This window comes from Oncorhynchus masou, chromosome 12, assembly GCF_036934945.1.
Source record: "Oncorhynchus masou masou isolate Uvic2021 chromosome 12, UVic_Omas_1.1, whole genome shotgun sequence".
Taxonomy (NCBI): domain Eukaryota; kingdom Metazoa; phylum Chordata; class Actinopteri; order Salmoniformes; family Salmonidae; genus Oncorhynchus; species Oncorhynchus masou.
The window spans coordinates 54,075,439-54,091,531 of record NC_088223.1 but is presented as its reverse complement, the minus strand read 5'-3'; the positions used below and the strand labels follow the sequence as shown (position 1 = coordinate 54,091,531).

The window sequence follows — 16,093 nt, the reverse complement described above, 5'->3', positions numbered from 1 at the left end:
AAGGAGGGGAGATGCTAAACACAGGTGGTGTGAAGCCTTTGTTGGACTGACAGTTGTTTTTTCTGGTCGGGTTGGATGGGTCCTAGAGGGTGTCGTGTTAGAGGCTGCAGCGTGGTACGGGTACATGCTTGTCAAGAAGGTTTTAGGCTGTGTGAATTAGTGTAGGTGTTGTGACCTACTTTTGAACGGAGGGTTGCTGTGTCTAACGATGGTGGAGTGGGGGGGGGAGCTGGATTGGCAGGCCGCCATCTTAAGTTGCCTTGTTGCCTTGACGACAGAGGTTGAAGCGTCGCACAAGCATCCTGACAGCAACGAGCACGTTCAGACCCCCTCAAGCCTCCCTCCCATGATGCAGCATGTGCTCCATGACCAGAGCGCATTAAACATCGGATTAGTTTATTCTCCCAGACAGAGCGCGCGAGAGAGAGCGAGATGCTGGACATACACACTGAGTCTGGCCCGAAAGGTTTTAGTCACTGTGCTGTGGCAGCGTGATTGGACATCAACCAGTGTTACCTTGGAGCCATGAGGTGATCTCCTCTTTCTGCCATAAATACTGAATGTTGGTTTTTTTCTGACATTGTCCATTACTGTGTTGCTGTGGGCTTCATCCCTCCGGGTTTATTTCAGTTAATAAACAGAGGTAATAATGTTTATCAGAACTCTCTATTCTTAAATTCGCCTACTGTTTGGAAAACAATCAAACACAATCGTAGTTGTAACTTGCTCATTTGGTTATTTTTCTATATATTAAAACCACCGGCATACAATCTATCCCGAAGTGCAAATTTGTACTATAAAACATTATTCGTCTAAGATTGCGATATCCTATTCATATCTAATTGAGAGAATTGAAATGTGAGCGCTCCAAGATACACAGCAGCGCCAAGGGTGGGAGTAGCACACCGCGGAACACATCTCTCCCAGTCCTCCTCACAACACGAGGGCTGGGGCTCCAACGCTGGCAACGCAGGTGGACATGTTTAATTGTGTTGGGAGGCTGTTTGGCTGCGATTGTTCTGATTTGTGTAAGGGTCCTCCCTGCAGTGCCTCTCACACAGTGAGAATGAGGTTAACAGTGCTTTAATCCCTACGCTGGGAGGCACACGAAGGCAGAGGGATGGGAGCTTGGAGGATGAGGGGGTGACTCTTATGGAGCTAAACACGATTTTCAGTTGCATTTTCAGTATGCCATTTTCAACCAATAAAGATATCAGCACAGCACGGTATTACCAAGCTTGAATAATTCAGTGGTTCAGTGCCAACACTATGTGTCACCCATTTAAGGGCAATATCTGCTGTTTGGAAGGCTAGCTTTTTATCCTTGGTCTGTTCTGATATTGCACAGAGCCAAGCCCAAGACTTTAGGAACGTCCTCTCTGTTAACTTTACTGACATCCTGTGAGCTTCTTTTTGCTAAAAAAAAATATTTCAAAAATCCAAAGTCTTAGATTTTTAATTGGCTCATGAAATGCAGCTTGTTTAAAGGATATCGGCAAATTTAAACATAACGCACAGCTACAGCTGAGACTACCACTGACTAATTGAGTGAATTGACAAAGGGTTTAGTGTTATCAAAGGTTATGAATTGCCACATTTGTAAAGGTGCATGTACTTGGCACGTACTGCGTATCAACAGGGTTGCTCTTTTCCTGTCGCCTGTCCTATCTGTTGCATTGCTGCCTGCATACCCTGTTATTCTCCTGTCCCCGTTCTTCAGGTGTTCCGGACTGGAGAGGGCATGGGCATCCGTCTGGACAGTGCCTCTGCGTTCCAGGGGGCCGTCATCTCCCCCCACTACGACTCCCTCCTGGTCAAAGTCATAGCCAGCGGGAATGACCTGCCTGCCGCCGCTGCCAAGATGAACCGGGCGCTGGCAGAGTTCCGTGTCCGCGGGGTCAAGGTAGGGTCATTACCCACAGCACGTCGTGTGTCCACATTAGCCTTTTTTCATTCTCCCAACTGCTCTACTCAAGTAGTAAAGCCGTGTGATGTATGAGGTGGATGGCTTCAAATCGAAATGTATCCAGTCATCAAGAATTTGCAACTTGTCAGAGAACCCGAAAATGCATCTTTTGGAAGTACCCCGTTTTACCCTCACCTGAAACTGTCTGCACGTGTCATTACTGTGTTATGGTCAGGGATGCTTTTGACAGGAGATCCTTAGTAAGGGAAAAGCTACATAGTGAAAAGTGCTGAAAGTGGCAACTCTGGAGAGGAGAGTCGTGGAAAGCAGGAGCTCTATGAAAAGGATATCAGAAGGCTAAGTGAGCAGGGAGAAGTGAACTGTGTTGAGGCCATTACGGGCCATTAAGGCCAGTCAGGTCATCTATGCCTTGATTTATGAATCTGGTTCTGATCAAAGGCATTTTAATCACTACGCTACTGCACTGCAAGGTCAAGGGAGCTCTGTTCTTTCTCTCTTCCTAGTTCCATCTAATCCAATCCATGGGCCACAGATAAAGTCAATGATGAAACATTTTCTCCACAAAACCTAGATTTGTTTTCTTGCAAGAAGCGCATCTTTTAAATGGCACCATTTTAAGTGGCCAATTATTTAGTAGCAAGGGGAAGTAGAAGCTAATTATACAGGGGATGGGATGGCTCATGTGTAAGCATGTGACAGAGGATGAAAGGCTAGCATATTAGAAACATTCAGGCAGGAGGAGTCTACTTTCAACTATGTATCGAAGAGGGCTTTGGTTTGGAATTGTAAAGTAGAGAATCAGATATACAGATCAGTGGGATTTCTTTGTTTATGCGATACTAGTGTCAATAATAACATGTTCACATGAAAGCACAGTATGAAAAGGCAGTAATGGCTGTCTGGATGTATTTTTGCCGGATATGTGAGAGGAGATTCTTGTACTGCCAGCCTTAGCTTTCCATGGCTCTAAATGAAACCTTTGATTGGGGAAAGTGTGTGATTTGAGCGAGGGTTAGAGGCAGCAGCTGCACCATGGCACAGCTGAGCTTGTGAAGGGCATGCAGAGGGGCAACTCTCCAACGTTGATCAGTGGTGGAACTCCGGTCTTCTGACCGTGTCTGACCCCCCCCCCCCCCCCCTTCACACACTTGCATTTCCTCCCCCAGCCTCTTCAAACCTCTGCCTCCAGTGGCGTAATCCCTTCTCTTGATTGTCCTTGTTCTGTTTCAGCTTGTCTAGTTTCCCCTTCCTGGCGTTGTCCCTACTCTCCTCTTTTTGACCTATGCTGATGCAGTGTGACAGACTTCTGCCCTGGAGTTGTGATATTCCATTGCTCTGTTATTTCCCCTATCTTCAACCCCTCTCAGCCTCTCCCTACCACTCGCTTTCCCCAAGTTTATGCTCTCCTCTGCCTCGAAGGTGTTTTGTTGGCATGAGGATTTGCAAAGGCAGCACTTCAAAATATCAAAAGACATTAAAGCTGCTCCAGATCATCCCCTCTCTGCTCCACAAGGGCACAAACAAGCCATCTGTCACATGTTAATGGCGGACTTTCACTTCAGGACGGGTGAACAAGTTCAAACCATGTCTGTTGCCCAATTCCCTCCCTCCATTTCTTTGCGTGTGTGATTAACTTCCCTCGCTGCGTAAGCTAAACTGTTTCTCCCCCCCCCCGCTATCATGCATCTCTCCTTTCCCACCGCGCCATCTCTCATGCTGTTCCTCCCAGTGGCGGAAGGCCACTCAAATCCCATCAGGCCGCAGCAGTGCCTCCTTTTTTTATTAAGCAGCTTCAAATAGCTAATTTATTTACCACTGACACCACCAGAGATTTAATTACCTGTTCAAATAAGATCCAAGTAATTTCCTCACCAGCACCATTAGGTGTTAGGAAGCAGAGGACTTGCTGCCAACATCTGCCCATATTTATAAGCGCAACATGTTGGCAGGAAAAACGGTCAAACTGTGATACTGCCCTAGCCCTAGGCAGCGCAGGTGTCATGTTTGACCAAATCCCTCATGATTTGATGCTGCGAAGAAAAGAAATGGAGAAAGAAAATCCGTAAACATGTTGAAATCCTGTCAAAAAGTAAATCCCACAATGTCTTTGCTGGGCGTAGGAACAGACTCTGACTCTCCGAAGACTCTCCGGTGCTCATGTCCACTGTTCTGTTGTGCTATTAGCTTTGCGGTATACTGTAGGGATGCCGATGCCCCTTGGGAAGACTAACCAACAGTACCAACCCAATGTCCATTACATGTAGCTCTGTCTCACTTTGCAGCTGGACTATAAATTGGCTTTAAATTGAGTTTTTTGACCCCGCTCTCATCTGCAGATAGAAACCGTGCCTTTCGTGCTCTGGAAAATGACTCTCTTGGGTCCTACTCGAGGATTCCTGTGCCTACCATCAGTTTTATCTATTGTGTCCCCCTTTCTCTTACCTCCTCCCCGCCCTCCCCTCAGTTATGGATGTGCAGTGTGTACACACACACACACACACACACACACAAGGATGAGAGCGAAGACCAGGGTCTTGAACACGAAATGGGAGCACAGGTTATTGCCAGCTTGTGTAACTACTATGTTCCTTTACAAATAGAACCCGAAGATGTGGCTCGTGCTCCATACTAAACACTGTGTCGAGCTGGAAGAGTGGTTTTACAAGGGACTTTGCAGCCCTAATCTGCGCTAAATGGTTCCCAGAGGTGTGACTGGTGTTAGAGGGAGATATAGCGTACTGAGGCAGGGGGTGGCGAGATGGGGAGAGGAGTTGTGTGAAATTGAGATGAGTGGGAGGCTGCTTAAAGAGGAGATGAAGATGTTGTGTGCAGGCAAGGCTCGAGACAAAATATCCCTTTTCTTCATCTCTTACCTCGCTCAGGTGAACGTACGTGATTTTTATTATTATGTTGTTTTTTAGTCAATGGGATTTGAAATGGTTGCCGTACTCTGCTTCAAAGCGGGATTGTGAATTAGGAGCGTTCAATAAGGATCTAAGGATTTCACAGCTGTGACACTTATTGTCCTCACTGCTCCTCCCCAAACAGTCTCTCTATGCAGTTTAGTGATGAGACATTTGTAGGACCAGGATAGCAGATAAACAAGGATTTTAATGATGTATGCAGCAGTCTGTTACTGACCACTTAAACATGCATGTACATGAGTCATTTGCATGAATAATACTCAAGCCCTCCAACGCTCATTCGCTCTCTCCCTCTCTCTCTCCCTCTCTCTCTCCCTCTCTCTCTCCCTCTCTCTCTCCCTCTCTCTCTCCCTCTCTCTCTCCCTCTCTCTCTCCCTCTCTCTCTCTCTCTCTCTCTCTCTCCTCTCTCTCTCCCCCTCTCTCTCTCCCCCTCTCTCTCTCCCTGTACCTGTCTTGCACATTTGTCTCTCGCACACAAATAGAATTGTACTGAATTGTACGGCTACATTAATTTCCCAATTTGCATCTGGTGCTGATTTCCACAGCATTTCCTTTTAGGAGGGTTGTGATTCCCTCAAGGAACCAACCACAAATGTCCAGAATAATGTTCGAGTTCTGTCTATATAATGTGATGAAGCCTAGCTTGTCCAAATGGTCATTTTAATTTAAAAAATAAAAGAGACTGATTGTGGTGGATGACGGTGCTTCTTTTAAGATTTTGAAATTCATATTGGTGGTTTTATGTGGAATGAGTGTCAGTCTCCCATCCACTTTCTCTCGCAAACACATCCACCCACACACTCGTCTCCTCTGATCATAGGGTGTGGCTGGAGTTAGAGGTGCTTCAGTGTGACAGGGAGTATATATTTTACATTCAAATGGGAGAGTTAGAATGCTGGTCTGTCCTGTTGAATGACCATGTTTTTCTGCTCAAGTCTCCAGTTGCGAATAGAAAACACCTTGGCTCCACATCTGAGATGGAAAAAGTCAACGCTGTCACTTAAAATCGTTTTCCGTCTGGCTGGGGGGGGCCAGCAGATTAGAACTTTTTGTCTGTCGATGAAAAAATTTCAGCTACCCTTAACATCGTCCCACGGCTAAGCACGTCGTCCTCGGCAGCTCAGTCGTAATGCTCAAAGCGTGAGGAGAAAAAAAAAAGTGTTTAGTTCGTCAAGGTAGGGCGGCGTAGGTGTCCAGACATGGACCCTCTGAAGCCTGGTTGTGCTGCTATCGGTACATTTGTAATGACAAAAAGAGACCAGGCGTTCAAGGACTGACCATCAATGATATCAAAGTAATATTTTTTTACCGTGTTGAAGCCATACAGTGTTTTATTTATGAAACATTGATGAAAAAAAAAAATAGTTTCCCCACACTACAGAGGGCTATATCGGTCGACTAATACAGGATTAGTTAAGTCCCCGTTGGACAAAATTTATATATATTTTTTTAATTCAGATTAGTTTTTTGTTTTTGGGGGGGAGGGGGGTGTTTCAGCACCCGTACTTCCCGCGGCTATGCTCACAGGTAGGGTTTTATATGCAGGGGCAGAAAACGGCCAGCCAGGATGAATGACTTGGATCGTAATGACTACTTAAAATAACTGCTTTGCTTTCTTATCCAGCGTATTGGAGATGTCTGAGCTACTTCTGAGATGTGCAGTTAAGTTCAGGAGGAGTTCAACAATTGTATCTACAGCTTAGAACACTCGAGCTTTACCCAAGCTGGTCCTGTTAACTGGGAAGATGTGTTATAGTAGTTTCTAAAATAACCACCAAGATCTGCCAATCTGGGCCCGTTGTCCACAGTATCTCAGATTACAAGTGCTGATCTAGGATCAGGTACCCAGCTGTCCATATAATCGTATTTATTATGAGCTAGAAGGCCAAACTGATCCTAGATCAACACTCCTACTCTGAGAGGCTTTGTGTATATGGGCCCAGATATTAACTGGAGTTGTCAGCAGAACATGACAGATCTGGGCTCTCCGATGTGAACGATGGTTGGTTGTAGAACCGCGGGTCAGTAGTTGCAGCACCGCTAGGCAGAGTTCACATTGTGTTTGTGTGAATTCTCCAATCAGCATTTTTTTAATTGGCTGAAACAGGTCAGCAGTTTGCCACTGGCAAGAAAATAGGAAACGGATGCACGCACTTCTCTCACACTATCTCCTTGTCGTCTCACTTATGTGTGAATGTGTGTATCGGCCACTCAATCACACAGCTCATGCTAATTGAGCTCGACGGGGCTTTTGCGGCTATGAACGTGTACTACAGAGAAGTACATGACAGATGGCATCGATGGACGTAGCATGAACCAACTCCCTGTCGACGGCGTTATCTCCGAGCTCCTCCCCGACGCCAGGCATCTATTCTGCCCCCCCCCCTAGCCAGTGTCTCTACCCCTTATTCTCCCTCCATCTCTCTCGCTCCCTCTCTCAGCTAAACAAACACCTCTGTGTTTGTAGATAGGCTGCTTCCTGCTCTTTGCAAACAAACACATGATAATTGACTGGCATCTGATTATCACAGTTGTCTCATGTACCAGTTTTTGAGGCCTGATTTACTCAGCGGTTTGGCATTCAAAGTCGAGACGCTGCTGTTGAGTGGTGGTTGATTTATTTACTGTAGTAATTCATTAATGGTTTAATTTATCTTGTTGAAACAAGTCTCCGGTTGTAATCCCCATGCGTTTGGGTCGTCGGTATCTCACAGCTTTAGACCAGCAGACATCATTATACCTTTTTTTTCCCCCCACAATAGCTGTCACTCCCATCTGTCCACACCACACGTGGCATTACCTCCTTCACCATGTGCTATGTTCCCTGTGCAATGCACTGTGTGCTTTGATAGTTTCTTGTCCTTTTTAAGCCAAATGGCTTTTACATCCACCCGTCCACTGTCAATGTATCCATTTTGTCTTTGTTTTGTTCCTTTTTGGCCCTCTGTCCACTTCACCCTATAAAACACTCTCTTCCAGGTCTCCAATGTTGTCAGCCTCACTGGACTTAGAGGTGTTGTTGGTGTGCAGGTAGCCATGGGTGAGGGCAGGCGGGGGGTGGTCACTGCCTGTGCTGCTCGCTGAACTGGCTGTTGAGGCACACTGGACCAGCATGCCCTGCACCGACTGGCTCCTCCTGGTCCATATCACACTCAGTCGCTTCGCATATCCGTAGCAGGTTGTCGTGGTGATCTCGCCCACGTCAAAGGAGCAGCTGCGTGTCGGCCCTAGTGGCGGGCGATCTCCCCTCCTCGAGTCCTTCACGCGCTCCAACTCCTCCCCCTGGGCCTCAGAGTCTAGGCTGCATATAGAGCCCACCATTTTGTCCAAGTCTCTCTCCTTCTCCTCAGAGCGGCGCAGCTTGAGCTTGCCTGAGTGTTTCGGGGCCTTGTGAGCTCGGGGATGGGGTAAGGTCTGGGAGGTGTTGGCAGGGGAGTAGTACAGTGTCACTCTCTCACTCTCAAGGGTGAAAGGGGGGAATCCTTTCCCCCTCACGACCACCTCCAGGCCTGGCTTCTCACCCTTTCCCTCCCCGCTGAGCTGATCTGAGTCAAGCTTTGGCTTGGGTAGTTTCCCAGGCTTGTTCTTGGCTTGGGGTTTGGTTTTCAATGGCAGCGGCTTAGCCTGTTGGCCAAGAATGTTGTTGGGCAGAGCCACCATCATCACGCTCCCATTTCCATTGGTCTGAGCGTAAACATCCACTCCTTCCTTGGAGGGAAGGAAGTCGTCATGGTGATGGGCAGGGTAGTGGCCCTCGTCTCGACAGTCTCCACAGACACGGTGCCTTACCATCATCGCCACGGTGAACACCAGCAGTGTTACCACGATGACCCCCCCCACCATGACCGTCAGCGTGCCTCCCAGGAAGTGGGCCTGCAGGGATCGGCACTCTGGGAAGTCCTCCTTGGTGCTGAACTGGGTGCAGCCTAGGACCTTGGTGGTGGCCAGGGTGGACACCCCATCGTCAAAGATGGCCAGGACACACAGGCTGTAGTCTGCTCCAGACACCAGGTTCTTCAGCAGGAAAGAGCTGCTTGTAGGCGGCAGAATTCTAGCAGACAGGGAAGGGTGGGGGTGTACAAGAGAAAGGGACATTGAGCCATTTGCTGAGCAGAGAAAGAGGATATCTGAAAGCGGCTAGGAGAGGGAGATAAATCGAATGAAATGCAATAATCTACAGTACAACGCCTAAGCGCTAATGATGATAATGTGCAGCCAGCTAGAGGGAGGGAGGCGTCTGATCTGCTCCTTTGTTGTGTAAATGGCCTTAATCAATAATACTCTGCTGTAGAGGGAGAAGGGTAATGGAGACTATGAAGGATATTCAGGGTAACAGGAGGCCGACTTTACCGGAGTCTATTTTCCAACCCCCCCCCCCCCCCCCAGAAACGTGTCATGCCAAGCAATGAGCTAGTCAAGACCAAGGTGATGACACATACTCACACCCCAATTACCACCGCGCCAGTCTCCCTACTTTCAATCTCACCTGGCTGGCAGATAACATTCATTGAGCCCTGGCTCTACCTCCGTTCCTCCACACTATCCTCAAATTATCTCTAGCTTTGGGTTACAAATCACTTTAATGCGTTTACTTGTGTACATTCAGAAATTGGAAAGATGGGCTTTACTCGAAACATTAACTCCAAATGTGCAAGCTATTATCCCTATGGGTTTATATTCTGTGAATAACTTTGAATTGTAAGCTCTATTGAAAACCTCTCACAGGGATATGCTGTTCAAACCAATTAGGGACGCAGTCCCGGGGAAGGTGGAACTTAATGTTTGTTGTCATCCCTCTTTTATTTGCACAATGAAGACGACATATGCCTTGGCATGTATTCGGCACCGAAACGGTGTATTTGCATACTTTAACTTTGATCTCAGGTAGGCTTAACAAGCAGTTCACCTGTCCTTTTTGAGATGTCAGGGGAGTGATGAGCCGTGAAACGATTATAGCGGCAATTCCCATTGTCCTCTTTGAGAACATGTCCGATATCCATCAGGGGAGAAGGATGAAGAGTTAAATCATCCTGGCTACTTGCTGAAGGGGTATGAGACTGGCCTTAACCGTCTCTTCAGTCTGTCTGCGCAGTACCTCGTTATAATGCTCCAATTTATCTTATTTTCATTTTCTTTCTCTCCCCTCCATTGTCCGTGGTCATACACAGATTCTCGTGCAAGGAGTGTGTTAGATTGAACAAAACGACCTGTTTCCTGATGACTTATTCCATGAACATGACAGGCTGGAGATGCAGTTCCCTAGAAAGAGCGGCAAACGGAGAGTGGGTAAACGAGAGCTGGAAATGACGGATTGGGAGGCTTTCTTCCTGTTTTTCATTTTCCTTCTGACAGCATTCCGAGTGTGTGTGTGTGTGTGCGCGCGCGTCAGTGTGTTTGTCGACACGATGTCCCGACAAGTCCTTGAGAATCTTTCGGTATTTTATATAAAACACTGCATCTCTCTATTTAGCTACCTCTCCCTACTTCCACAAACTGAAGTGAGTGGGTTCAGTGTTCCCTCAACCCAACCCCCCCCCCATCTCCCTATTTATCTCCATTTCAGTCAGCGGAATGGGATGTGACACTGTCCTCAGATCTGCAGCTTGCGCTCTTATAAGGAGTTCATCCTCCTTTTCCCCCCCGAGTCTTCAGGCTCTCTCCTTCCACTGCCCCATCTCCCTTCCGTTGCCTCTATAAATACCTTGCCCTCTTTCATACTTCTTTTACAGTCCACTATGACTGCTCTCCTTTGTTTCATGTGTCATGTTCATCACCCCTGGTCCCTGTGACTCAAGAACACCGAGAACTCTGGTAAATGTAGAACCACAGGGGCGTTTTTGAACATGACAGTGTTACAATAGAGGAGAACAAAGGGATTTATTATTATTTTTATTTTTTTTGCATCTAGCCTCATTGATGATCTATTCATGCTTGGCCAATTGGGAACTGGCTCTCAGGTTGTGCACAATTTGCTTTGTTACTGAGAGGAGCTTACCTGTACACCAGGGCGTCATCTGCAGTGCAGTTGTACTGGATCTGGTACATCCACACCAGGTACGGCCCAGTGGCCCGGCCCAGGACCCAGCGCACCTGGGCAGAGGTGGCAGTCACCCCCAGGACCCCCACCAAACGCTCACTGGTACTGGCTTCTCCATCCCCCCTCTCTCCGCCCTCTCCCGTGGTGTTCTTTACCGAACCACCACCCTTCCCGTTCCTTCCAGACCCTCCTGTTCTCCCACTGGAAATGTCTGAGGAGCCTGGGTCTCCACGAGGGTTGGTGAGGGGGACAGTGTTGTTGCCGCGGTGAGGGAGGGGGATGATCTTGAGGTCTATCAGGGCTGTAGCCTCCCCGGCAGCGTTGATGGCGATGCAGGTGTAAGCCCCGTCGTCACGCGCCCGTGTCACAAGCACGTCCAGGGTGCCGTTGTAGTAGGAGTACACACGGCTGGAGTTGGCCACGATGCGGTCGTCAGGGGAGATCCAGTGAATAATGGGCTCAGGGTCACCGATGGCACGGCACCTCAGCGTGGCCCTCTGACCCTCCAGCACCCACAGCTTGTTGGAGTGGCGTGTGATGAGCGGAGGCTCACAGGTGAACTCCTCCTCTGGGATGGACCAAAAGTAGCGCCCAGCCAGGTGGACGGGGGTGGCACACGTCTCCATGTCGTCGCCGCGGATCAGCCGCCTCAGCCACAGCAGCTCACAGTTACAGTGCAGGGGGTTCCCCCCGAAGCTCAGGCTGATGACAGCGCTGTAGGGCGTGGGGCTGACCACGCCCGTCTGGGAGCGGGAGAACAAGGGGTCGGGGGGCAGCGTCTGTAGCCGGTTGGATGTCATATCCAGGCGGGCCAGCTTGTAGAGTTCGCCGAAGGAGCCCTCAGCGATCTGGTCTATGAGGTTGTGGTCCAGGTTGAGGGTGTGCAGGCTGGCCATGTTCTGGATGGCCTCCCAGGGGACCTTCCTCAGGTTGTTGTAGGACAGGTCCAGATCCTCCAGCGTCTGCAGGAAGTCATCGAAGGCCTCGGCGGAGACGTCGGTCAGTTGGTTGTTGTTGATGATGAGGTGCTGTAGGTTGGTCAGGCCGGACAGGTCTCTTGGCCCAACTATGGTCAGCCGGTTGGTGTCCAGGTGGAGTGAGCGCAGGCTCTCCAGGTCAGCAAAGGACAGGGGCCGCAGGGTGTGGATGGTGTTCCTGGACAGAGTCAGTTCCACCAGGCCTGACATGTTGGCAAAGTCCACCCTGCCCACCTCCAGGATGAAGTTATCTGCCAGACGGAGCTCCACGGTGCGCCGGTCAATGTCAGGAGGGACGAACAGCAGGCCCTTGTTGACGCAGAGCGTGCTCAGAGACTCTGAGAGGTTTCGACACACACAGTGGAAGGGACAGATGGAGACCATGCCCCAGGTCTCTCCAGCAGACACGCCTGGGCCAAGTAGCGCAGGGAAGACACAGGAACCAGTCACCACGGCCAGCCAGACTACCGTCTGTGGGGTCAGAGGGCAGGCAGGGGGTCTCAGGGAAGGTTTGGTCACCTTTGGCTTGAGTTTAGGAGGGGGTACTGGTCTGTCTGGGTGGGCTCCTTTTAGAGAGGAGCTTTGCTTTGAAGGCTTCCAATAGTATTTTGTGTGGTGTGGCGCCAGGTATGGGTGTAGTATTTGTGAGTTGGATTTAGGCATTGTTGTGCTGGTTATTCACCTGTGGAAGTAGAAATGGGACATTGTTAGATCCCTCTGGTTCATTGTTGTTTTTATTGATCCAATGGCGTTTAGATCTAACAGTGCATTAGAGGTATTGGATTGTGCAGATGGTATTCAGAGTTTTAGATATTGACAATCCACAAACATGTCGGTCAACACCACCTTTTATAATCTGTGTTGGTATGGTTCAGCTGCTATATTTGTGTAGGTCTATGTGTGTGTTTTGCAAGTGTAATTTCAGTGAGATATAAGGCCAGATTGAATATGAACCTTCCAAGCCTGGGATGTTTTCCCAGACAAAACACTGTTCAGTGGTTCTGGGATGTGGCCATGTCTACTGAATCACAATGTTACTGGGGCCAAGTGTCCTTTTTTTGTTTGTTCTCACCCCCCCACTGCCTGCTGTGTTGTCATGAGGGACTGCCCCATTAACCTGATGCATTACTGTGTGTGTCGTTGTGTGTGTCGTTGTGTGTGTCGTCTTAAGTGTGACCATTAACACGCATCTAATGAGATGGAATAATAGGGTTGAAAACCTGACCAGAAAAGGCAGGCCCTAATTGAAGTTGAATAGTGGTTTGTGGTGCGACTGACTCTCCAGGTCATTATGTGCAAATGGACTTTGAATGGAAGCCTAGTCGCTTGAATTGTCTGAGTTACATCACAAGGCTGATGATTGTGATTAATGTGACAGTGTTGTGCTTTTCCACGGCGGCTGCATTTCGCCAGGTTGAGAATTATTCAATTTGTGCTCGTTTGAGCCTTATGCAAGGCAGGCGTCTTCTGCTGTCACGCTCACAGTTAGTGTATGTGTTTGAGGACGAGTAAGAGGGTGAGATGAAGGACCCACAAGGGAAATAATGGATGCAACCTATAAATACCTATACGTGGTAGACTGTTTGTCTCTACGCGTGCCATGCATGGCGTAATGATCTACATAGACACCTTACCGACAAATGGTGTAAGGTGGGGTTGAGGTGTGTGCAGTAATATTTTATGCTTTGATTAAAAAGCCCTTGACTGGATTACCAGTAATCTGTTTATGGGGCTTCCCCTTAAAGCTGTATGTCTGAGGGGGGAGAGGGATGCATGGTAACAGGGTTAATTCACCATCGAATTAGCCTAATGAGCATGACGTTATGTCCCACACCTTTTTTTTTTTTGTCTGAGGGTTTTGTCTGAGGGTTTGTCATTAGTTCATAGTCAGTGACTGAGGCGTGCACGGGATTGGTTTGTCCCCTACAGTAGGTGGCTTGTAGAGGTGAGTGTGTGTATACCCTGTTCTCCCAAGCAGAATCCCTAGGGCCCCATTTTACATAGCGTTGTTTTAAAGAAAAACAATCTGCTGGCTATAACTGACAGTCTTTTGAATTTGCTTTAAAGCCTTGTTATACTGTTGGTTTTGCTATGTTTTCCTCTCCTGACTCCATGATTGATGACTAAATGGACCTATTACACCTTTTCCGTGTCGCGTAACTGTCCCTCTGTCCACCTATCCATATTCACTTTGACTTGAGCTCAGCTCCCAAATCAACATGCCTATGAGAAATGTGATGCCTGTCAGTTTCTCTGTTTTAAGCAGTAAGGCATGAGAACCCAGGGATTGTTGTGTGAATAACTCCTGACTATGGGCTGTTCTAAGGCCCGATGCGGAGCTGTTGCTAGGTCAGTCCATGATATACCTCCTCCGAATGATGTGCAAGGATTAGCAGAGGGACATGGGCACCGATAATGAATTTCCCGCACAATGTGCATTACAGTCTGAACAGATTGCGAGTTAGATGCTATCTCCTTATGATAAACACAGGGGTCTGGTTTGACTGTGAAAACAAATGAATCTTAACTTACAGAAGTTTTGCTGCTTATGCTGTTCAGGACGCCACATCCATTGATTCGTTCTGATAACTGGAGCGTGAATCGAAATAATCCAATTGAGTTTTTTAAGCATGAGCCCCGGAGGTTTTCAGAGACAACAAGCTTATGTTTTCTAGATCAACAACAGATTTGAAATGTGTGAAACATTTCATTCTGCTTCACAGCATTTATCCTCCTCGGTCTCTTATCTATTCACTAATTGCAGTCTTCAGTCTTCTCCCAGGATGGTATCCAGTCTCTTCAGTTTACTCTGTAGTTATTGGTATTCAGACCCCTCTTCCTCTCGCTGTCCTTTGCAGAAGCAGCGAGGCTCTAGAACATCCCCAAGCCTGTGTTCTCTCCGTGTTGAACAGCCTTTCGCCCTCTCAAACGTCCAAACCCCCTCCTCTCTAACCCCCTTTCTCCTCCTAAATGGGCAGTTCAGTTTCCCCACTGTGTGGGAAGGTTAATGATGCCTTCTCACTCCCTGGTTCCTTCCGTCAGGCTGCCTGTTTTGTGTTAGTCCTTCAGACATGCCCAGGGAAAGGAGCGGCGCTGTAGAAGTAGAAGGCTCGCAACCATAGATGTCAACGACCTATAACGATTGCATGGTTCACCTCTGTGGTCGACGCGCTTTTCCACAACTCAATCAATGGCTTGTTTTGACGTTATTTTCCCTGCCGTCCTGTGCTGCACTAGTCTGTGATTTGTGGATTTCGCTGCAGCGAGCCTGTGTGTGTGTGTGTGATCGAGAGCGAGACTGCAATGTGTGTGCTACTGAGAGAGGACAGCGGGAGGGGAGTGGGAGAGGGAGGGGGAGAGGGAGCCTGAAGCAGTCCTGGCTTTCGATAGAAGGGGGGGGAAGATGGAATTGAAATGGCTAGGAGAAAATGCAGAAAAGGAGTGTCGGAGAAATGAATCAAAATGAAGAGGGTGTAGGAGGAGGTAAAGCCAGCAGTTTCACCTCCCCCTTAACATTTATTAGCCAAACAGTCTGGGCCAAAGTAAGAGACGGCTTCATTACTGCTTGGATGAAAGCAGTCCGCGATCTATTTACACAAGCCCTTAGAAGATGGTCAGCTTGTTAGCATTTGGTGGTTTCCTATCTGCATTGCCTGAAGGACACTGTTCAAGTGAGAAACATTATGGAGATGCTGTACAGTAGCCTAACCATGCTTTATGCTGAGGTTTCTGAAATGGGATATTGCAGTGATGGTACTCGTTGGTTACTATCAGGAGGCCTGTTTGTTAAACCAACAATTCTACGTTTGTCATTACATAAATGTTTGCGCAATAATTTGTTCTTTACCTTGAATTATGTTATGATGAAACCGGTTATTCTTAAATTTGTTATTTTCTTTACATGGCCAAATCACTTTAATTTGGCACACAGGAACGAGAGGTCATGAATAAATTGGTCCAAAAATAATGGCACTGATTGGCCTTTAGGTGGCACAGTTATAGGCAGTCTCATATAAACCCTCATAGCCGCTGCCCCGTTTGACCTAGAGACTTGAAACTTTCTAACCACAAGGGGCTACGGGTTCCCAACTAGGAACCCCTCCCCCCCCTTCAGCCCAAACGGTGGCGCAGGGAAACAAAAATAATCTTAAAAATATTTAACCTCCACACATTAACAAGTCCAATAGCTTAAATGAAAGATACCCAGCATGTCAGAATTTTAAAATGT

The 16,093-nt window shown here is 47.9% G+C and overlaps 3 protein-coding genes across 5 annotated transcripts in view; 2 read left to right on the top strand and 1 right to left on the bottom strand.

Annotated features, from left to right (window-relative positions):
- Nucleotides 1–16,093, top strand: part of LOC135550436 (bcl2-associated agonist of cell death-like) — a 339,230-nt gene that overhangs the window by 196,979 nt on the left and 126,158 nt on the right. The window lies entirely within an intron of this gene.
- LOC135550424 (pyruvate carboxylase, mitochondrial-like) overlaps nt 1–16,093 on the top strand; it is a 92,897-nt gene that overhangs the window by 42,791 nt on the left and 34,013 nt on the right. For all 3 annotated transcript variants that reach the window (XM_064981216.1, XM_064981215.1, XM_064981217.1), the window contains exon 10: nt 1,721–1,903. In XM_064981216.1, the coding sequence (XP_064837288.1) occupies nt 1,721–1,903 (183 nt within the window). The remainder of the gene's footprint in view (nt 1–1,720; nt 1,904–16,093) is intronic.
- On the bottom strand, nt 6,123–15,151 carry LOC135550425 (leucine-rich repeat and fibronectin type-III domain-containing protein 4-like). Its single transcript, XM_064981218.1, has 3 exons — nt 14,398–15,151; nt 10,847–12,547; nt 6,123–8,902 (listed from the first exon to the last, which is right to left on the bottom strand). The coding sequence occupies exons 2-3, from the start codon at nt 12,526–12,528 to the stop codon at nt 7,810–7,812; spliced, it is 2,775 nt and encodes a 924-aa protein (XP_064837290.1). The 5' UTR covers nt 12,529–12,547; nt 14,398–15,151; the 3' UTR covers nt 6,123–7,809.